At 35.8% G+C, this 23,402-nt stretch overlaps 2 protein-coding genes across 2 annotated transcripts in view; one reads left to right on the top strand and one right to left on the bottom strand.

Moving 5' to 3' along the window:
- Nucleotides 1-396: 396 nt before the first annotated feature.
- On the bottom strand, nt 397-2,377 carry LOC148957848 (large ribosomal subunit protein mL54-like). Its single transcript, XM_089114559.1, has 2 exons — nt 2,242-2,377; nt 397-1,003 (listed from the first exon to the last, which is right to left on the bottom strand). Exons 1-2 carry the CDS (start codon nt 2,375-2,377, stop codon nt 783-785), a joined length of 357 nt encoding a protein of 118 aa, XP_088970685.1. The 3' UTR covers nt 397-782.
- Nucleotides 2,378-2,381: 4 nt separating this feature from the next.
- LOC135687223 (uncharacterized) overlaps nt 2,382-23,402 on the top strand; it is a 28,451-nt gene continuing 7,430 nt past the window's right edge. The window contains exons 1-10 of the mRNA XM_065203736.2: nt 2,382-2,473; nt 8,470-8,527; nt 11,722-11,805; nt 12,257-12,327; nt 12,866-12,912; nt 13,689-13,759; nt 14,513-14,555; nt 20,591-20,656; nt 21,332-21,378; nt 22,966-23,157. Of these exons, the coding sequence (XP_065059808.1) occupies nt 2,440-2,473; nt 8,470-8,527; nt 11,722-11,805; nt 12,257-12,327; nt 12,866-12,912; nt 13,689-13,759; nt 14,513-14,555; nt 20,591-20,656; nt 21,332-21,378; nt 22,966-23,155 (711 nt within the window). The 5' untranslated portion in view covers nt 2,382-2,439 and the 3' untranslated portion in view covers nt 23,156-23,157. The remainder of the gene's footprint in view (nt 2,474-8,469; nt 8,528-11,721; nt 11,806-12,256; nt 12,328-12,865; nt 12,913-13,688; nt 13,760-14,512; nt 14,556-20,590; nt 20,657-21,331; nt 21,379-22,965; nt 23,158-23,402) is intronic.

Raw genomic sequence — 23,402 nt, 5'->3', positions numbered from 1 at the left:
TTCTGATAGAGGCCCCCCTCTATTAAACACTGCATCCAAAATTGGATTTTGTAATAAACACTGCCATGTTTTTTAGAGGAAATACTGTACATAGACATACTAGCAGGAAAACTCTCTAAAATTGTAATAAAAAGGCTCTAAAGGCATTAACTGAAAAACTGGTAGTAAAAATAAGATTGCTAACAAATCAGAACATCAGGTCAATTCTATGCAAGAAAATGCTGAGTATGTTGCAGCCTGCAGTTTTAGTACATGAAGGCAACTTAAACATAATTAGATGGGAATTTTGCATTTGCAAATGCAGACAAAGGCTCCCTGTCCCTTTACTATTACTGTTCAGGCCCAATGGACTTTATACACTTATATTGCAGAAGCCTTCTTTAAAAACACTATTGATAGCCAGAATTTCATTGATTTTATTGATAATAATAATTCTAATACAATGCTTGGTATTCTTGCATTAAAATGTGGCACAGATAGGCATGCTACCTTCAGAGGATGTGTGGGCATCTACATAATTTGTTACAATAGGATGCTAAATCTACTGGAAACAATTCAAGCAGAAGTATAGATGGTAGAGAAAGTATGAAGCATCCTACACAGATACATAAATTGCTGCTAACAAAGGATTTTTTATTGTAAACTCAAATGACTAAGAATGGATTTAGATAACAAGCAGAGTCAATAATTCTTCATCACTTGCCTTTGGACATTAGCAGGGACATCATCTTGAAGTGAAAATCTGTCACTCAAAAAGTTGCTGGTAAACATAGAAAACATGCCTAAATTAATTTTCCTTGTTTCCTAAGTGCATTATGCTGTTTTATTTTGGCTTTCCTCAGTTTTCGCCAATATCTCTTGTCATCCATTGAGAGATCTTCTAAATTTATTTTTTCTGTATCTAATTTCCACAACCATTCAGGATAGTCTGAATCTGGCTTTAAGGCTGGGTCCTGGCCCTCTTTATAGATGTTAGCACCATTGCAAACCTCTTGTGGATGATCTGCAATTAGATAATCATAAGCAGTCTGAATATCAAATCCAAACAAAGAATAAAAGTTAGTATAAATTCTTCAGAAATTGTCCTATTATTATCAAAATCTTTACTACAGTAGAGCATTGAATAGGAAGGAACCATCATACCTCTCCCAGTTTATTCTCCCCTTGGCAAGAATAAACTCATTCTTATAAGCAAAGTAAAAATTGTTCCCTTCTGTGATATTCTTATTCTTGTGCTGCATGAATAGCACAAATAGAGGCTAGTCACCTGGGGCACTAGGAATGGACTGTTTTTGCAGTTTGGAACACTAGACTATCACAGCAACTTGGGACACTAGGCCTGGACAGTTTTTGTACTTTTAAAAAGTGTACTTTATGTGAGCAGGGTTACTAACATTACCTGACATATACAGGCGCTTTTCTGAGATATATGGGCATCCAGAATAGGCAATGAAATTCATATATGTCAGGTATATGCCTGTATATGTCAGGTAACGTTACTAACACAGGGTGCCCAGACTGAAAAGTTTCATCTGAGTAGGGAACGCATTCCCCTTGCAATAATTTTGATTCTTAATTCTGCCCGGGTGCTATAAAGAATTTGCTGTTGATTCGGCGTACAATATTTGTTTATCTGGCCATATTCACTGCGAATATTCCACTTTTGATTTCTGATAACAAGAAAAAACAAACAGTACAAGGTCTTTTCGAAATCCTTTGCTTTAAATTCTGCGCACGGTTTCGCAGGAAGTATTCATTATCCGCAAATTTAAAAACTATTACTCTGTTGTTCCCCGCGCAGAAAAACTACTTTACAGTCTGGTGGGGTGCTTTATGTTTGGGGAACTTTAAGTCTAAATGGTTGGGCCTGAGCTCCTGAACACAATCTTTGTTTTGTTTGATCTTTTTTTGGTAAATTCTCAAATTCATCATTAAGCTCAGCTCCTTGAAGCTTATTCCATTTCAAATATAGTTTGCAGTTTCTGCTTGAACTTGATTTGAAGAAAGTCCGATCAATGTTCCGTTGCCAAACTTTTCTTGAAAGCATCTGATGAACCAAGATCTTGTCAGAAAACGCTGCATTTTCTAGCCTGGTCTACAACCTTTGGTGCTGTTGTTCGTTCCGAAAGGGTTGGCAGTTGCCTAGATGCTGATGAAAATAGGGTAGTTTCAGGGCAGCAGAGAGAGAGGAGAGAAAGTGCTACTATTGTGAATAAAAAAGCAAAAAAAGCGATAATTTACCTGAATAAAGCCGCAAGAACACTGATGCAAGAATCCTTCTACCATAAAAATACTTTCCCGGCCAAAGAAACGACGATGTTGAAATTAGATTATTGGCACAAATTATAAACTTCTTGGCCCTCATGATATTCGCCATTTTGCCAGAGCCTCAGAAAGAGGCTTCAACGGAAAGAGGTAAAGTTATAAAACACCTCAAAAATGGCCGCCCTGAGATTGAAGTTTCCAATTTCTGGTAAGAAAACTGCTTGTTATGATTAATTATGACAATTTGCATAGTTCTTCATTCATTGTAACACATTGTATCTTATCGCCATTTTAAACATCAAACAGCTTATAGCAGATGCATCATCAATTTTCATGAAGATGCATATCCCATGAGTTTGTTTGAAGTCTTTTTTTATGAAAACGTTGCATCACAACTAGTAGAACGTTTTCTCAGGTTTGGGAACAATTATTTTTGCACTGTCTGCAGCAAAAATTTATAGAGCAATATTATAAAAGAAATTAAGGTCAAATTTCTCCCAAAGCAAAAAATCATGCTTAACTAAAGTTTTAGCTAAGAGACTTAGCTTCTAATCTCTAAAACATTTCTTTATGGTTTAAAGACAACAGGATTTTTGAAGATAATTAATTATCTTCAAAAATCCTGTTGTCTTTAAACTTTCTCTTCAACCCTATCCAGTGTTTGGGCTGCGATGGCCCTCCTGGTGTGGGCAGTTCTCTCTCACTCTTCAGGTCCTCTGCACTTTGTGATGGAGCTGCGATGGCTCCCCTGTGTATCTGGTAAAAAAGAGGGGCAGTGCGGGTGAATGACTCGGCCTTGGGTGTTGGCTTGAAAGCACGACCCGATAGCTCAGTGGTAGAGCACTTGACATACAAAGTCAGGGGTCGTGAGTTTGAGCCTCGCTCGGGTCAGTTATTTTCCCACACTCTCTATTAATTATTTCTTTATGGCTAAAATATAGCAGTTGGATAATTGTGGTAACCGATTTAACAAAAATTTCTGATGCCAATTATTTTGAAATGAACAAAAAGAGCACAGTTTTCACACCTAGGTGCAATGTAAGGGCCTACAATGAAGGGGGGGGGGCAGGGGGAGGGGCTTCACAAAACAATAGAATTTGTTTTCAAAATCTTTTGTTATGGGTGTTAAATTTTCCCTTGGCTCCCCACCCCCCACTTTTCAACCTTTGTCAGAGCCCATGAATGTGGTAAGATACTCTTCGTGAAATTTGGTTAAAATTTATGTAGTCTTAGCTATTTATTTTTTGTAAGAACAGGATCCCCAGATAAAATGTTATTCAGCTAGGTCAACATTTACTTAAGAATCCAGACTGTGTAATAAAATTACTGAACCAAAACCAAAGTGAGAAGAGTTTGAGATCATCGGGTAAGCAAGGTTGCCTTTTCATTTAGGAGTTTTTGAACTTGTCTACATCAAAACAAAATATTCTGACCTGTGTAGACAGAAAGAGTAAAATTTTCTCTTCCAGCCTCTTCAACTAGGTGAGAGCTAATAATAATAATAATATACATACTTATACAGGGTAAAAAGTCCTTATCAGTACTAAAATGTACTGTTATCAACAAGGGCCCTGTTAGAATTAAATTGTAATAAAATAATGATAGTAATCCTAATACAATGTAAAACTAGGTGAAGTAATTGCAAGAAAATTTTTTTATAAGAAATCATTTCAACAAGAAATATTTTAGATTTGGAGGGAATTACTGTTAAACATAGTACTCCTTCAGGCTTGATCGAAATAGCACGATAGAGTTCAAGGAACGAATCTTCAAGGGAAGATCGTTGTGACAGCGAGGTCCTTGAAACAAAAACGATTTTCTTGCAGCTTCAGCTCTTAGTAGTGGCAAACGAAGGGATGCGTTATTCTTTGGCTGCAATTGGTTAGAAACAAAGAACCAATCAGCATGCACATTTCTTTTGATCTGCATCTGGATATTGATTTCTGCTTAGCTTTGGAAATTATCTGATGTTTATACTCTAACCATTGACAGATCAAAAAAACTTAAGTATAATATGATCTGTTTTGGCTCAAATGTGCTATTTTCAAATTCTCTGACACTGCAACTTCAAGAGAGCAGTTGGAAGTATGCAATTTATGAATAGAAGGCATAAAAAAGACTTCATAGTGGGGACTTCGATTTGCTAATAACTACCACAATTTTGGTTACAAATTCAGGTTATACATACACTAAAAGTTATAATATTGCAAATAAACGTCATCAAAATATATCATCTTTTTAGTTTTCAAGATTTTGTTTCCATGCAGAATTTTAACTGGTATTAAAAATTGTTATATAAGTTGCATGTAACACTTTATCCTAAAAATAACAATATAATGAACAAATAAATTAAGTACCAAAATGAGATAGTCTATTGAAAATGGCTATTGAAGACAGATTATGTTAAATTTATATGCAAGCTAAATCCCTTTCGCAGTCTTTGTCATCAGCACACGCATGGAGCAAATAATGAGAGCAATTTGGCACAGGCATGACTCAGACATTTGATCGTTGTTTTTGACCTTTCTAAGGCTGTAGTTCTTCAAAATTTTGAAAGTTTTGCTTCCAAAAGTTGAGCAACATTGCCTTATTCTTATAATAGCTTTTTCGGAGGAGATAGGATGTCCTATGCAGGCCAAAAACTGCATACATACGCATATGGAGCAAAACTTTTTAGTTCCCAAAAATACATGCATTGCGCTGCAATACGCCCACCAAAAGCACTCACCAAAAGCACTACCAAAAGTAATGTTTAAAACTAAAAACAAAAGATTATGTAAAAAGTATTGTTTGTTTTGCACAAAAAATGGGGAGGGGCCCCCTGGCCTTTTGTTGTTGGAGATCCTGGGTAAGAGTGTGAATTGCACGCATGGAATAATTATGCATGCGATTTACCACACACATGAAAATATCTTTATGATGAAGACTGCTTTAGCCACTTAACTTATTGGTTTTGAATTTGTTCATAAAATTTATGGATGCATACTATTTTTTGTCTGTTTTTGTGTCATTTGTTCAAGCTCATCTTGAAGCTGAAAAGGAATAAATTCGTTTTCAAACAACACTGGTTTTCAATTTTCTCGTTATAACAATTTTTTTTAGAATGACTCAATTCTCCAACAACTTTGTTTTTGCCTTTTTCATTTAAATGATTTTATTTCAATCAATTATCTGTGAACATCATTATCAAATGCCTTCATTTTTAAGTGCATCGATGGGAACGTAAAATAAAAAACCTTTAATTCAGCTCTGTGTTTGTACAAACCAATGTAATGGGAACGGGTCCTAATTTTCAATGGACAATCACATTATTTATTGCCCTTTGCTATTTGTTGGTCAAACAGGTCTGCTTTTTGTTTTTATTTGCTTATGCTATTTTGTCTGTTTTTGACTTTGCTTTATCTATTTGTCTAACTTTGCTGAACAGAAGTGAAACTTAGTCATATTTCTAAAGTCACTGAAACCTCTCTATGTCGCACATTACCCCTAAGGATAATTTAATTGTTTGTGGAAATTGCTCTCTTTGGAATAAAGATGAATCGAAAGATATCATTCAGAAAGCTGAGGTTGAATGCCTCAAATCGAAAAGAAAAATGAAAATAAATCATCAAAAGAGCATCCCAACTTAAAAGGATTGACATCAACAGCTGATTTGCCAGAGTCAGACAGTGATAATAAAATCTAGAAACATGGCCTTGTGAGGGAAACAAGAATAAACTATACAATGTAGCATTTACATAATTTTAATAGTTTTGCCATATTTAGTGTTTCAATAGAAAAAACTTTATTGTTCTGTGTTATCAAATAAATCTTATTCATGTGTCTGTGATATGTGATATGTTTCAAAAAGACCATAATATAATGAAAGAAATAATATAATGGGCTATGCTTGAAACAATGTTTATTCATTTAATCAAATTTTTTTCCTGGTTCAATTTACTTACATTTATCGTTATTATAGAGTTATATTGTACTGCATGCAGTCTCATATATTTAGAGAAAGAGAAATAGCTGCTTTTTATAAGTATGTATTTATTGCCCTTTTGCTTTCCTTTACAAAAAAGCTGCTTTCTGGGGAGGGGGGACAAGTGGGACAGCCCCCCCCATTTCTCAGAAGAAACAATGTTTTATTTTGTCTCAATTTAATCAGAAAATGTTGGTGGAGGGGTAATACTTTGAAAAAGTGTTTTTGTGGTGTGGCTCTATGAATTTGAAACCGCCTTTATGTAACCAAATGTTATTCATGGGCATCAGCCATTGGAAAAATTAGTATTTCCTGTTGGTAAAATGGCATTTCCTGACATTAAGGGTGTGGCCCATAAATTTAGATTCTCCCCACCCCCTCAAAGCCCAAGAGCTGCTGCCACCACTGTTTATGAAACAGTTATTTTGGTCAGCATTGATTTGATTTTGAACTGAGATATTATTGTCTGTGTGTATTGATATGCCTCAGGTTTGAGTGGGCCAGCTCTCACTTTCTTGTTTACATGGATAAAGGTCCCATATGATAATTTATTCATCCCACCTGGCATGGATCTCACCTGTCTTTCCTCCAGAACCTCCAGAAGCTAAGTGGCTGACCTGCAGTTCATTCAAAAGAAAACAGAGAATTGAAAAGGAGGGTACAAGCCTTGTAATGACTTTATAGGATATTAGCTAAAAATCCCTTGCTAAAGTGTAACAAGAGCTAGGAAGATATTTGTTACTTTTTAAGTAGAATTTTTATGCATGCAACCTGTTTATTACCAATTTCCATCATCAAAACATTTAACACTAAAGGTCAAGCTGTAGTTCCTAATCTTAAACAATTGCTTCATTGCCCTAAAACCTCTTTCATGAACGTGGATAAACCACTCATTTGCTAATTCTTGCAGCCTGGTATGCAGAATTTTTTATTTAGAATTGTTTTGAAAAGTTTGTCAAAATGATGCATGATGAAAAAGCTGAAACATTTGTTGATTTCACTTGAGGAATGTTTTTTGCATTTATACATAATCATGTCACCACAGTTTTTAAAAAACAGCTGCAAACTGGAGATATGATTCAAATTTAATGCTTTGAAAGTATTTTCAAATACATGGTCTTCGTCTATTTTTCTGCAGTGAACATCCATGTTCACTGAAATACAAATAATATCCATTATTTCCAGTGATCTGAAATAAAAATTCAATTCATGAAGTTCTTTAAAATAGTTCCACAGAAATAGTTAGGCAAAAAGAATAATATGAAATAATGTGGAAAGAGTAATAGAGCCCCTAATACATAAAGCATATATTTTAGAAGGTCGAAAGAGATTTCTGACTTTTTCAAATCATGTAAAGGGACACAATGCAAGGGTTCAATTCTAAGAAATAAGATCTACTTCTTGTTCTTGGGTGTATGAGCCATGCACTAGTTTTTTTATCTTATTGCTAGATTGTTTTAAGAATGCAAGTCACATTGTTAACTCTTTCAATGGCGTGTTTGTACAGATAATTTTATGAATTTAATCTTAAAGCCACAGTTTGAACTTATTACTGGATACAAGTCTTTCAATACTACTGTCATTTACAGCTCTTCCATTTCAAAACTTTTGGCAATGCATGTCCCACATACTTTTTCAGAGTTTTGTTATTCTCTTTGTTCCTCAGTTTTGGCTGTAGGTTAAAGGGCCCATTGCCTTCTCGGATTTTCTTGCTATGATATCTTTAGCTTGAGTCAAAATTTGGTTTGACATTTCTTAAAATATGGGGTGCAAAATCTACTATATGGATGTCATATGGTTGACACCAATTAGTCATTTGCTTCCATAGATCTGTAACCAAACATGTAACCAGTAAGTAACCAGGAAAATATATTTTTTATTGTCCTTGTAATGCTATTTTTGATAATCCTTTTCTTTCTGTGTCTTCTCTTATATGTTATTTTTATTTTATTTGTTATTTTCATTTATCTTTCTATGTAGCTTGCTTCAATAAATTTTAAACAGAGCACAACAGTTATGTAAATATGCAGTTTTAAATGAATGTACTCTTGCCTTGTTGTCTTCTGACATCTAAATAGAAAGGTGGAAATTTTTCAAAAGCTGATTCTTTTAGGAAATAAGATAACATTTATCATAAACTATCATTCTAGTGTTTCTTATAAAATATGTACAATAGTTTAAGTGAAACAAAATTAGTTTAAATGCTTTTATCAGTTCCCTGATTGTTATTTATATTTTAGGTCCAAACAGTGAGTTGCTGAAAGGGGTTTTTACAAATTACGTACGCAGCATTACATGGTAAGTTTTTTATTGTTATACAAAATAGAATATTTTACAATATCTTTACAGTTTAATTTTACATACAGGCATTAAAATTGTAGTGTCAAAAATATTCAGAATAATTATATTAGCTAGTTTGTGGTCAATTTTTCCTCCATGAAGCACATAAGCTGAGATACAGTGAAAAGAGAAAGAGTTATATTTCAAGGGACTGGGTTATATAAAAGGCTGCGGGACAAGGTTATCGGGTTGTTGCTTGTGGATAAGGTGAATCATCCACAACAACTGAAGTGAGCCTTGGTAAGAAAGAGAATTGCAGCAAATTGAAAAGATTTCAATTTTTCGATATTGGTAAAGAACACTTTTTCATTGACAAAGCTGTTAAGATTGGTTTTTTACTCATTTTTTTATCCCATTTTTTCATCCCATCCCAGTCCACGAAAATAGGCCTGTTGGTTCTGCAGTGTGAACAATGAAAGTGTACATTGTTGTTTTTCCTAAGGGACCAGACAGAAATGCCTGTATGTAAAAACACAACTTCATGAACAGTGGACCTTTCTGAACGCCAATTGTCTCATAAAAATTAAAGCTAGGTGGCATCAAATTCATGGTCTGCATTTTTTTAAGAACCTGCCTATCAAAGATTGGTAAGCAAAATCCATCTTAGTGTACATTGCAACAATGATAGATTTACGGAAGGCACTAATTTATACATCCATCAACTGATGTGTTGTTTCTGACCCAGAGCCCTGTTTAACATGTGGAGAAGACAGAGCTAGAAAGAGATAAATCTTGTGAGGATTGTGGATTTGAATTAACTGCACACTAATCTGAACTAAAGTTACTTACTAATTACTGTAGTTATATACAAACTGAAAGGCTAAAAATGAATGTGTAGAATAAGGATGTATTGGGATGATGTAATGATGATGTTGTGTCATGTAATGGACAAGGAAAGATCTAGGCTTCGAAGCAAGAGGAGCTGAGCCAGCATGACTTTGATGAATTAAGCTGTAAACAATGTAAGAGTGAATGTCCTGTTGTATACAATGACATGAATATTGAAGGAGGATGTCACAATGATAGCATGATCAATGAATAAGACAGGAAGTAACTGAAATATGGCCCAAATTACAATGTTACCATGGTTAACTTCACTGCAAATTTTGTTAAATGCTGGTAAATTTCATTAGAAAATGAATCTTACCTTATTTGCAGCATCCAACCAATCTAAAATTTCATTTGATTTATGTTCATGCATTTGACTAGTTTTATTAAAGATGTGGAAAACATTTCCCTTGTCTAACAGTCTTGGCACAGAGATTGAATTGAAAGCTCTTTCCAACAAGAAGTCTTTTCTATAAATTTGGTCTGTCCAAGAGAAATGTCTTCTACCCTCAGCAATGATATTATCATTTGAATTACAAAAATCTAAAGATCTTTTGGGTTTTGGATTCTTTTATGTCTTTCATTTGAGCCCGGACAATTTTTTGATTACAAAGCCGTTTTGAATTTGATAAATGCTGTTAATAAAAAAAAATGGTAAGCATTATGAAACAAGCATATTCTAGGAATTGATGTTGAAGATGTTGTTAAGTTTTCGCAAGTGAAACAGGGAAAGTAATTTGTTTTCTTGTGATTGATGTTTCAAAAAGTAATCTTGAAGTGGTTTTTAGTCTATGTCTAGAGAAAGCTATTTTTTTAATCGAACCTCAGCAGTTTTTTGTATTTAAAGGTTTAATTCGAAAGGTGGGTAGAAAGTATATTAAGTTATTAGCTATAAAAACGTGGCATATTTTGTCAGGTGTAAAACTGAGTCATTATCTGCTTACAAATTGCCAGCATTTTGTTGATTATATTAATATTTTTGCAATGAGGTATTGAAATCCTAATCAGTACCTTTAAGGTTTGACGTGGATTATGTGAAATCTCTCAGTCAACCATGTGCCATTTTAAATTGATGACCAGACAGTTCATTTTACTTTCAGCATCTCAAAGAGAATGATTACTATATTTGCTCATCTGCCCAGATTTTGAAATGAAAAATTTTAATTTCTCGCTAAAATGAACGGTCGCTAGCTTTGCTGTAGGTCATTCTGTAACGAGATTTCTTGTTGTTTGCTTGGCGATTTGCAAATTCGTATTAGAGCTGTAGACGTCACTTTTCCAGTGATTAAAAAACCGTCTAATCTTTTTGGACGTTTGCGAAGAGCATAAACACTTTCTATTTGAAATAGTTGGATCCAATCCTTTAAGTATGCATACAAAATCAGGGTTCCAGGCAAAGACTCCACAAAGAGAATAGAATTTATTTTCTTCATTTTGACTATCAAGTAAGTTATTAGTATGTTAAACAACTGCCGGCAAAGAAAATGAAAGCAATGTAATTGAAATAGCTTGGATGTTATTTTCATTGGCATATCCAGGTCAAATAAAGACAATCTTATCGGACTAAGCAAACATTGTAAATCTTTTCTTTATCAAAAACCTGTCTGAATGGCGTTTGGCGGCAATTCTTACTTGAACTTTCATCAAAAATTTTGAATTGCATTTCTAGTTAGTCATACTGACAGGCTTTGTAAATTACTTTGAATTAATTTAATGAAATCTCGTCGCTTTGCCAATCTCAGAATTCTATGCCCTGCTTTGATCTGGTGTATATTTTTTGCGATAAATTCACAGACATCCCATACAAAACCAATAGCATTCATTCGGAAATAAAATATTCTTACTGTGACTTAGGACATGTTGCTTTAATTGCATTGAGGTGACTCCTAAAAAGACGATATTCTGCACTTTTTGCATATTGTGCACAGTGTGAGGATTTTTGTGGCTCTGTATTTTTAAAGATGTATGTAACATGTGTCCATGATTATATTTATAATGTACATTAATCTGTGGACTTTACCCATATCTTAAGTTACATATGTCGATATATTGTTTTATTTGTACAGAAAATACAGTTGACGAGTGAAGGAATTGTTTTCATTTTGCTGAATTGAACCTGATTCAGGCTGTCCGTTTCAAATTGATTTTGATAACCAATACTATTCGTAAAATATTTGCCAGAAAGGTAATCTATAATGCAAAAGTGCAGCCTTGTTTTATTCAGTGATTTGTTGGCAGCTCTAACTGTATCTCCGATTCACAATAGCTTCTTCTTCTTTTTCTCAATAGCATGCTTATTTTTTTTGCTTGTATTTTGCTTTTAGTTTGAATAATGTGCTGCAATCTCGAGGTGTCAGCACACGCACTGAAGGCCAATCACCGATTGCAGCTAAAACCACATGCACAAGGTATGCAACGACTTTGCGTTTTATTTAAACTGATCTCTCCCGGCCATTTTCCTTTCAGTATTTCTCCTTGGCGTTTTCCGTTATCAACGAAAGTTCTTTGAGCGGTTAAAATGTGTTTGTGAAGTTAAACATTTATCATGCTTTGTCTTTTAAGTACTTAATACGCATTATTTAAAGACCGGATTATTGTCTGAAAAAAATTAAAACAGTGGTTTATTTGGAATTCGTCGCAGTTTTAAATAACAATTGTGTCTGGTTAGATGTCTCTGTCCAAGTAACTCTTCTAGCATTCATTCATCTTTTTCCTCTTTGTCGGATAGAATTTCTGTAAAATGATGCTGTTTTGATGTGATTTTAGAAGTTAAAGGATGTTTATTTGTAAGCTATCAGAATGTTGTTTAAACGCTAGGGCTGCATAACTTCCACTTCATTTTCACTACCTTGATTGTAGTCTTGTGCCATACAGAAACCAGAGCACCGCAGCACCAAGCAAGCTGAGGGCAAGAGTCGACAATGCTGCAGGTTTATATCTATTGCGCTTACGCTTTACAAGAAGCAGTTCTGGCATTTTAGAAATCAAACTTTATTTTATTTGGAGCTCATAATTTTTTATATTTATTGCCATGTTGCATATTGCATGAACATAAATTCACGATTTCCTCAAAATTCAAGGCAAGTTTTGAATCTTTTTTATTTATACTTCATATATTTGGCATGGGGTAAGACTAATAGACTAATATGACTCTTTGTTAAGAAGTTTCTTGCTTTTTCCTTGCTGTTGCTTCTTCCTGAGATGACGCTGGTTTGGTCGAAGTTTTTCTCCAGCAAATTTTCACAGTCTCTCCCATTAAGATCGAGTTTGAACCAAATTAGAGACCATGTCATTTCATGTAAAGCTTTAACATCCCACTCAGCAATAATCTAATACAGGCACTTTTAAACCACATTGTCGCGTTCTGTTCCATGCGGTGCACATGTTTTCAAGGCGAAATATATTGACCGAGACTCTGATTCAATCTTCTCGTTCACGATCATTTAACTTTATCCTGTCTTTTTGCAGAGTTTGTATTAGCAACCATTGATGACTTAGTCAACTGGGCCAGACGGGTATGAAATTATTTTGCTTTCCTTCAAATTGTTTTGTAAGATGTTAGGATGTGGGCGAAAATATATTTGGGTCTATAAAATTATAGTTGTGAGTATTGCACAAGTCTCCATACAGTCGGTTAAGTTATTTCAAGACAGTACAGAAAAAATAAAATCGAGGTTTTTCTTGAAATGATTTATAAACTCCAGGTACCACGTACAAAAGCTGTGAATTTTGAAATTACAGAAGGAAAGTCCTACATGGAGCATCCTTGCCAAGGCACTAAGTCAAAGCATGCTAGGGTTCATCTTGAACATTTTGGAAGTATTTGCAATGCATTGAACTATTAAGGACTAGAGGTTGGGCTTTGAAGAATGGAAACACAGAGGCAGCGCTTCATGTATAGAACAGGGCTGTTCCAAGTTACCATTGATGCCGTCATTCAGATGCATTTAGGTCCTAAAAATCAATTCTACATACCAAAAAGCATGAAAAATGTTATGCCAGGTGCGAGGAATGTCGGCTCTTTGCAATTCGAGGCGTAGGAGTCACGGGGTATGTTCACGTCGAGAGGAAGGACCAGGACTCTGGTCGATAAGCATAGATTCTCAGTGTCCTAAAAACCTCCGTATGCTAAGCAGAAACATAAAAATCCTCTGTTCATGCAATATCGACTTCTTTCACTGCTAAATTTAGATGCGCTGAATAATAAATCAATCTGAAAAAACTCCCAGCCAGGATAATTCAGGGACCAGTTTTTATGGGTTTTCTTCATGATAAAAACCTTCCATTTCAGAGTTCTTTATGGCCTATGACATTCGGCTTAGCCTGTTGTGCCGTGGAAATGATGCATTTTGCAGCCCCAAGGTATCTGGTCCATTTCAATTGTTTATTTTTGAGAGAATTTTTTTTGAAGTTTGCAATCTTATTTCACGCAAACGTACCTTCTGTGCTCTGTATTTAGTTTGTAAGAGACAGTGTGAGATCTTTTTTCAATAAACGAACAAAAATTGATATTTTCATTTTAAATTCTTCAAGGAGGATTGCCGTTCACCATAAGGAGGATTGCCTTTTTCAAGGGGTCTTCCGAGTAAAGTTTAGATGACAATAAAAAATAATAACTTTCTAGGCTATTAATCAAACTATAAAACACTTAAGATTTTTAAGATTTGAAATCTTTAAGATCTATCTACAAGAGAAGAAATTCTCCTCGAAATGTTTTTCTTAAAATTTTGGGCTCTATAAAGGCTAGGACTGTACACCAGACTAAGTGAAAAAGGGGGCAAGGTGGCAAAGAGGCAATTGGGGCAATGGGGCAATGTCCTCTTGATGAAACAGATGCTTTTCGTCTGTCTGCATACCCTTGGTACCAGAACCAATGATACAGTACTATAGACTGATGTGTTATCGTAGAAGGAGTGGGTGATTAAAAGAGAAAGGAAGAAGGGAGAAAAACCCAATTCCCTTCCAGTCCCCAGTGTCCAATGGCCTGTCGTAGCTCTTCATAGCTCCCTTAGTCAATGCCCCTTGCCTCGCTTACAGACATCTACAGACACCTTGGTTATTTGCATCCCAAACATTTGTTGATTGGAATAAGCTTGGAACATTTTGTCATTTTAGGTATGACATGGATCGGTTTGGTGTCGTTTTTCGTGCAAGTCCGGTAAGGAAATTTACTTAATTTCGTAGAAATGATAAAAAAGGATGGAAATCAAACTCGTGTTTTTAGAGTAACGCTAAAAATTGCTCAATCAATGACATAAGGCGTAGAAGATGAATATAAGATTCCAAAACGTCTCCATCAAGAAAGGTCTTTAATGAACGTCTCCATCAAGAAAGGTCTTCAATGAACGTTATATGGCTTTATTTCATTAATCATGTCCATCATTTTCTACTCTGATCAAACAGCAAACAGCTCAAAAATAAAAACATATTCGGATCTCTTTTAATTTAGAAAGCAATATGCAAATGAAACATACCCTATTCTCTTTTAACTCGGCACAATTAATCGAATATTCTTTATATAAACCCTAGTTATAAGAGTCAGCTACTTTGAAAATTTTTCAACGTGATAACACAATGAAGATCGATCAAAAAATAAGTTTAGCCTTTCAACGCATGTTTACTTATTATTTTAAACCTTTAGTGCTGATCTATTTTCAATAAAGAGAAATCAGAACTTAAATGATTTACAGCAGGGACGCTAAATAACGGCAAAAAAGAAGATATAAGAACAGATTTAAGTGATTTAACACGTCAAAATCTGAAAAACCAGCCTAGGAGTGGTTAGTAGAGTTTGCTACGCAGTTACACATGGAAGTCCAATCATCAATCGTCTTCAAGGAAAATTCATCCAACCTTCTCCATTAATTATGGGACTGCTTTTGCGTACTGAATTTGAAATCGTGAGTCGTTTTGCGTGAGGTGATGCAAATGTGATGAGGTTCAGGCCTTACTTTTAAGGCTCAGTGAAAACTAATTTGTGTAGTGATAAATCCAAAATGTGCCATGATAAATGGAAAATTGTGCAGTGATAAATTAGTTGAAACAGCAAAATAAAGAATTCATACGTCAAAAAGTAACAAAAAATAAACAAACAGAACATAACGGTAATAGTATGAAAAGCGAAGCAAACAAATCAACAGTTTCTGGTGTATAATAATTCACATTTACTATGTTTAAAAAAGTTTTCTCATATCCTTTTTTGCGTCTTTTCTCTCCTTTTCTTCGATCATTTCACTGCTCCAAAATACTTAATATGGACTTGATTGAGGCAGTGTTCCCTTCATGCGGAGGGGAAAAAGAAGAGTCATGATGGTATTAAAAGCATTCGATCAAATTTAGCGGCACCTGAGAGCACTTTGCTGAGTGTCATTTTCTGCTAATAGGTTGGCAAGGAAAGAATATCCCTACTCAGGGATATTCTGCTAGTGGGTTGGCTATATGTGTATTTCTTTTGCTTTTATACTATCGTACAGAAAGATAATTTTCAGGATCTTAAGCCATTTTAAGGCATCAGAGATGGCAAAATCTCATGAGCTTCCGGGGACTCTGCCCCCTGAACTCCTGTCAGGGCTATACCCTGGACCCACTGGGGGCTTACAGCGCCCCCAGACACCGGTTATTGCATGCGTGCCTCTGACACGCACTTTGCACAGCCTGCCTCTAGAGGTAATCTTTTCATAAAACCACCCTGATTGTGCAGTGATAAAATTTCCTTAAAATAAGGACTGATGAGGTTAAGGTGATGATAAAAATAGCCAGCAATGCACGCTAGTCCAGGTATATGCGCATGAGCCGTAGAGATGCATCATTATTTCAAAGCCTGCATTTTATTGTTTCTGACACACAGCCGCTTTGAGGTCAGTTCGTTAAAATGTCTCAATCATCTGCATAAATAAACTTTTCTTGTAACCAAATCCCAAAACTGAAGACTTATTTATTTGTTTTTATATTTGATCGCTTGCCCATTCATGGATCCAGCACTATTCAATACTAATGGTATTAATTTTTACTGCATGCTCACCAAAACAGTAAATTGGCTCAAGTGTTCATCTTTCAGATTTAATTACTCTTTTCGTTATTGGATTTCATTATTTTTTGTAATTTTTTAGATATATTTTTATACATCTGTATTCATGAATTTAAAGGTTTCATCATTAACTCCCCATTCATACAGTCTGGTTTCCGATAGCTACCAACAATGTCGCTTTCGAGACGCTTCACTGTTTCGCCCAACAAGCAATTTAAGTTCCTTTTTAGCAACAAATTGACCAACATTGCTCGTTTGTAACCACGAATCGTCACCTTTATGATTCCGCCGGGATTTTCTTCTTCCTTTCTCTAAAATCCTGTTGCTATTTTCAAGCATACCTCAAAACCCAGAGTTTCCAACCAACTGCGAATAGCATTTGTCCATTATTTTGTGGACCGCGTTCACAGCTACAACACAGTACTGAGTCTGTCAAAAACAGCTTTGTTGGCAAAAGCGTGACAGAAACCTTTACCTTCTTTTGCATTTCTTTATTTCGCGTTGTTTTTAAGTTATTTAAATGTGAAATAAAGAAATGTAAAGCTAGTTTCATGTTTGCAGTTGGTTTTGTAACTGATGCGTTACCCACCTCGTACGAGGATTAGCATTTTATTTTCTCAAATTGTTCTCAGTTTTACCTGAGAGAAAATGAGAAACTTATACATTCCTGCTACGTGCAGCTGTAGTTTTTATACTTTTTTGGGCAAAGGTCAAATATGAGATCAAACAAACATCATTCTAAACTGACGATTTTTATAAAGGAAAGCCCTCTTTTGAAATATAGTTAACTTTGGCAACAATTATGCTCGGTGACATAAGAAAATTACGCAACTTTGAATGCAGATGAATAACACTGTTTTTTGATGACCCTAATTTTTATGCTTAATGTTTTCTATATTGGAAACTAAAGATACTCAAGTTAACATTTGGTTCTCGACCAATTTTTTTTCATATTTTAATAATAATCCACAAACCACCGGAGTTGAAACTCGAGAAAATTTCTTTCTTCCCTTGCTATCTTTATGCTGTGCAAGTGGGCTATTTATTGATAACAATTTTCAAGAATATGCTTAATCATGTTGACCTCTACGTGTTGCCTGTTTATGGTTGAAACAAATTAATTAATCAATTGATGAACTTATAAATGAATGGCTAGACATATGAATAGAAATGAGTTTAATTTGTAATTGTCATAATTTTATCATACAACCAACCAAACAACTTCTGTATATATAACTGTCGCAAACTGCAATTTTTTATGCTATGCTATTTTTTATGCAAGCTATGCTATGCTTAGAAGCTTGCGCCTTTTGCATCATTACCGAGAAAAAATATAAGGAAATTTCAGTGAATGGTTCTAATAACGCCTTGATTTAAGTTATTTTACTCAGCTTCTTAAGGCAGAATATTTGGCAGTGAAAAATGCACCTAATTTAATCAAAGAGGGGCAATTTTTCCATTTTTTACAATCAGGGGAGGCTGTGCCCCTCTTGGCCCCCTTGCTCCGGCGGCCCTGTTTAAGGGAAAACTATCATAGGAGAGAGATGAAAAGAGGGGGACTGTTTCCTACCCCTCTTCCCCTTCTTGATATTTTTTATCATATTTGACAAGAATGAGGTTTTACCCTGGTTACATAACTGAGAAATGGAAATGTCAACCAATCCCTCGGATCTCTCTGATTTGCAAAGCTACCCTCTGGTGTCTGTCACTGCGCATGCTGATGGTTTCCTATTCATATTTATTATGAACTGTGACCACTGTGACATTTTTAGATCATTTGGCTTTCTGAAATCTCGGTGCTGTTCTAAAAATGGCGTTTCATGCTTCCTGACGCTCCACTGTTACGTAAAACTTATCTGAAGCTGTTAATTTGAAAGCTCTTCAAATAGAATGGAACATTTTGCATCATCTATTTCATATTCAATTGTCCGCAACGTTTCGTGTTGATTCCTAGGGAAACATTGCATCGCAGAAGTCATTGGGCAAAAGCAATAAGACAAATTCATACCATAACCCCATACAGGCACCGCGGAGCGTTGAGAAAAGTGGGGGGTCTAAAAAAGTGGGGGGTGGCTAAAACCGTATAAAAATAGGCTTTTCTGGTAGTTTGATACTCAATATGTAGCATTTTTTGCAAAAAGTGGGGGTCTTAGCCCCCCCTGCTCCGCGGTGCCTGCCATAGGCCTGTTTTGGGGCTCTCACTGGGAGAGGGGTTACTTTTTATCGAGTTTCTCTTCAAAAAAGACGCAATGCTCCCGTTTTTTTCTGTGATCAAGGACTTTGTTCGCTTCGTTAGAGATGTAGAGTTATTTTATAACGTGACGTATTTCAATCATTTGTAGTAGAGTTTTCCCCGGAATTTGGACCTGCTTTCCCCACCTATTCGTCATACGCTTAAACAAAAAGCTCTTAGAAAGCATACCGTTTGTTTTTATATTTCAGTCTAAACTAGAAAACCGTTTGTTTTGCTTTAACTAGCAGTTTTGTCAAATGTCTGCTGAATTTAGACGAAAATTGATGGGAACAGATGTTTCACACTTACCCTACCAACTGTGTTGGGTTTAATGCCAAGTGGATAGCACTTAAGGACACCATCGGCTTTGTTTGTTTTAATAAAATATAGTGTGTGCACATTGTTTAAGTCTGGTTTCGCATGCTGAATGCTACTTTTGGTTTGATAATGAATGAATTTTAATTTTAAGGTGCTGTGCTACTTGGTTTTGTCATAAGTTTTATCTACATGCCGTTTAGTTACTCCTGTTGGACCGTCACATCATACCATTGAAACAATTAATTACCTGTTTATAAGCAAAAAAATTGTTTTACTTTCCTTTACTAGAAAATTGAGCAAGAATCTCATTAATCTGAAAACTATTCTAAGGAGCTAGGAAGGAAGCGGATTTGTAGCATTTTTGACCACCAGATAGCAAATGGGCGGCTGCTTGTCCCCCGAAGGAGGAGAAGGACCTACAAACACTGCCGACAAAGAAAGATCTTTCAAATTAGCAACAAACTTTTGAGAATAATCTATCTTTCTGAGACTTGGAAATCATCTCTCATGCCTTTTAGTGATCTGTCTAATCGCTGACAGATAGTGGAAAAAGAAGACGAATTGTTTTTGGATTACGCGTCTACTTGAATGTCTGTGCATTGCATTGAATCGTGTATGGCAGGCCTTGTAAATACCGTCATGAGGATTTCAAGCACTCTTGTGTGGTACTTGTTGTTTGGTGAAGCAGAAATCCGACACTGTACTAAACTTAGCGATCGCTTTCTTTGCTACAGGTTACTTAAAGCTCTTATGCACATCTGAATAGACACAAGCAGTCGCCCATCGAAAATAGCTGCATGTCGTTCGAACGTCTGCAGAGCTGGGTTGCGATGCCTCAACTTCAATTGTTCCGTCAAGAATTATGATCTCTAGAATCCAGTTTTCTAGCAGCGGATTAGCCGTCGTCTCATCTTCAAAGTAACAAATTCTGCATCAAAGGCAGCACAAAGCGGGTGCCAAAATAAAATCGGTCTTTCATTCTGGATACTAATTTGCAATGTTGCATTTTTTCACTTTAGCTAACTTCCCCGGTAACGCTATTTCTAAATTTGGCTCACAAAGAAACCCAATGTCTTTCACGGGACATACTTGCGTCAATTTGTATTTAAATGCACCATTTATGTATATTAACGTTTTCTTTCTCCCTGCTCACCTTATACCCATTTCTAGTAGTACCTCATCTAATAGTAGGATAAAGGCTCCAACACAGACTTCGGGTCTCAACACATCGGGGTTGGTTTGAGTAGGATAAAGGCTCTAACGCAGACTTCGGGTCTCAACATATCGGGGTTGGTTTGAGAAGGATAAAGGCTCCAACACAGACTTCAGGTCTCAACACATCGGGGTTGGTTTGAGTAGGATAAAGGCTCCTCGGGTCCCAACACAGACTTCGGGTCTCCTTCTCACCTTCAAGTACCTAACTGTCAAAAATAGTTCAAAACCATGGTTGAAACATCCGTGGCTCTCGAGCTTGACCTCTATAGTTAGCAATTTGCTGTTCGATGTTATTCATTGTCTCTTCCATTGCCCACTTCATTCTCCGATTGATCCCCTTCCACTCCCATGTCCACACTTCCTTTACTTGACGTATTGATTTTTACTTTGTTATAAACAGCGTCAAGCAGATGTCATGATTGTGGCTGGCACCCTCACGAACAAGATGGCTCCTGCTTTGAGAAAGGTGACGCCCACTTTTTTGTGCTTATTATGTGAAGCCTGTTTTTTGTGCAATTTGTACATGATGCCTGGCCTATGCTTTGAATCTGCATCGATTCATACCCCCAGTAGTTTCACCTGTCGTGACAGATATTTCCTAAAATTAGGATTTTTTGCAACTGCCAACCTTTCCAGGCAGTAATCACATGGCAGTGGTGGGAATTCCTCCTTATTTTTGCTCTTTGCAGCCCTTCATACTGTCTTTTCATCTGGGATCATGCGATGACTAAGGATCATTTTCTAAACAACTCTATTTCGTTTTTACTTGAAGGATGTCTATGAATGCTTGGCCTTTCGGAGAGCTGTGAAATTCTGTTACCCTAATAAAAGTTAGCAGAGCACCAACTTTTTACTGACCTCCCTTCCTAAAGATCCCAAATTCCAGAACGACATGTCATGTCATATTCAGCTTTTGGACTAGCCCTTCCGAGATCTTTAAGGGAGAAATCTAAAATATTCATGTCTTTATTGTGGGCTTTGGCACGATAATTATGAATACCATAAGCATAGCTCCCCGCTCTCTATCCATTCACAAATTCTGTCTTTAATAATGTTTATTCCATCAACACTCTGTAAAAGCGTCAACATTCAGTGCTGGGAATTATTTGTAAGTTGATACAGATGAAAATCCCTCTTGTAGGTATATGATCAGATGCCAGAGCCACGATGGGTCATCTCTATGGGCAGGTAAATCATAGTATATCGCCGGATATTCGTGAAAGTATTCAAGAATTGACAGCTATTTTGGCGCCCACATTAATTCGTAAACCCCTTTTTGTTTGTTTTCTGTTGAGCCAGGGCCCTGCCACAAATGTGAAAGTTGTGGGCCAAGACTAGCAAAAGCAGAGTGCCAAGGTATCTTTCCCCTTTTACTGCAGCTTTAAAACTACTTGGTTCGCAGAAAGTGGGGGGCCATGGCCACCCCGGCCCCCCCCCCCCCGGTGGCGTGGGCCCTGTAAGTTACGATTGTCATTAGGTATCTTTTAAAAATTTACCAAAACCATTTGATTGATGATGGTTAATCGAATGAGCAGGCAATTTTCCTAAGCCTCTCAGAAAAGCCTTGTCATGTCTTACATGTTGACTGGACGTATACTTTTTAGGTTAATATTTGCCACATTTGTTTATTCTTGTTTTCGATATCAAAAAATGCATGTTTACTACAAATAAAAATTATTTATTCCGTCATTGGTAGTTGGAGTGTTTCAGTGAAATTTCGCAATTAGGACCAGCTTAGCACTGACTCAAAATGCGTGTTCGAACACGTGATTAAATCAGATTGATCGAATGTAATCTAACAGTTAGTCATTACTGCCAATCAAATAGTGAGTTTCCCTTTAACTATTGCATGTCAGAACACAAAGTTTCTGAGTTTAGCATATACGGTTCGTCTTATGATTTTATCTGGCCACAAGCAAAGGTCTATTGGCCTAATCAAATCTACAGTAACTGATAAATTATTTTAAAAAAGTATATTTCACTCCGATTTCGGGGCTTTAATTCGTTTTAGCATATACTACCTATTGGATTTCTTTTCAGATTAACTTTTAGATTAATACCCATTTTTACAAGCCGAATTTTGCTTTACCAAAATCCAATTATGGATGGAGAATAATCATATTTTTGTTACTTTGTTATGGGTTCTAAAGAAGGAATTTTATAGTGATTGTACTGTGAAGCTAAGAACCACTGAAAGCCATTTTGTAAACACTGTCATTAAAATTGCATATATTCAAATTGATTTGATACAGTTGCATTACAACGCACGTCCTTTCAGTTTATACAATGCCATGAAATTCAAAATATGCAATAGAAACATTAATAACAATATCAGTGTGGCTGTAATCAATTAACCACTAATTCTGTTCATATTTTTGTCCTAAGAATGTCAGTTAATGAAATTGTATGGGTTTTTAGACTTTGAGGAGCTCACATCCATTTAAAAAAAGCTTTTCATTTAATGGTCTGTAAAAGTACAATAGCGCATTATAGGGGGTAATGATAAATTTAAAGGGCGAAATCATTATCATCAGTTGCCATAACATGATGGGGATATTACAAGGGTGTAATCAAAGGACCTGGGGGTGGGGTTCCTGAATTCAGCATTAGTAATCACATTGAAGCTTGTTAATGCCTGTTTAGAATTGCTTTCACTGGTCTTTCGCGTAGAAGATAATCGTTGTTTTTATTTCCTTGTGATACAGAGCAACTCAGCAACTTGGGATGAGTTGATGTCGAAAGTGATCTTATTTCATTGTATTTGTCTCTTCTTAGTTGTGCCAACGGTGGTGGGTATTATCACTACTCTTACTCAGTTGTGCGTGGATGTGACCGCATTGTCCCAGTAGATATTTATGTCCCTGGCTGTCCCCCTACTGCAGAAGCCTTGTTATACGGAGTACTTCAACTACAGAAAAAGATCAGAAGAAGTCACAAACCAATCAGAATGTGGTACAGAAAATAAAGGTGCGGTCTTCTGTATTTTATTCCTCATTGTCATGTGTTTTCCCTTCTTCCTTTATATTTCAATCTTGTTTTTTTAAAGGTTCCTTGTAAAGATATTAATCGATGCAAAGAAATTTTCATTGGCAAATTCTTACTAAGTTGATCTTTTAAAGGTTAAACCAATTGAAACAATGTTTTTCACTCGTTTCTTCCCACTTTGGATATTCAATTTTTTTTCTTAAATGTTCTCAGTGTTTTTTATTGCA

This window comes from Rhopilema esculentum, chromosome 20, assembly GCF_057945365.1.
Source record: "Rhopilema esculentum isolate cy_ngs chromosome 20, ASM5794536v1, whole genome shotgun sequence".
NCBI lineage: Eukaryota > Metazoa > Cnidaria > Scyphozoa > Rhizostomeae > Rhizostomatidae > Rhopilema > Rhopilema esculentum.
This window is presented reverse-complemented; position numbering and strand designations above follow the sequence as displayed.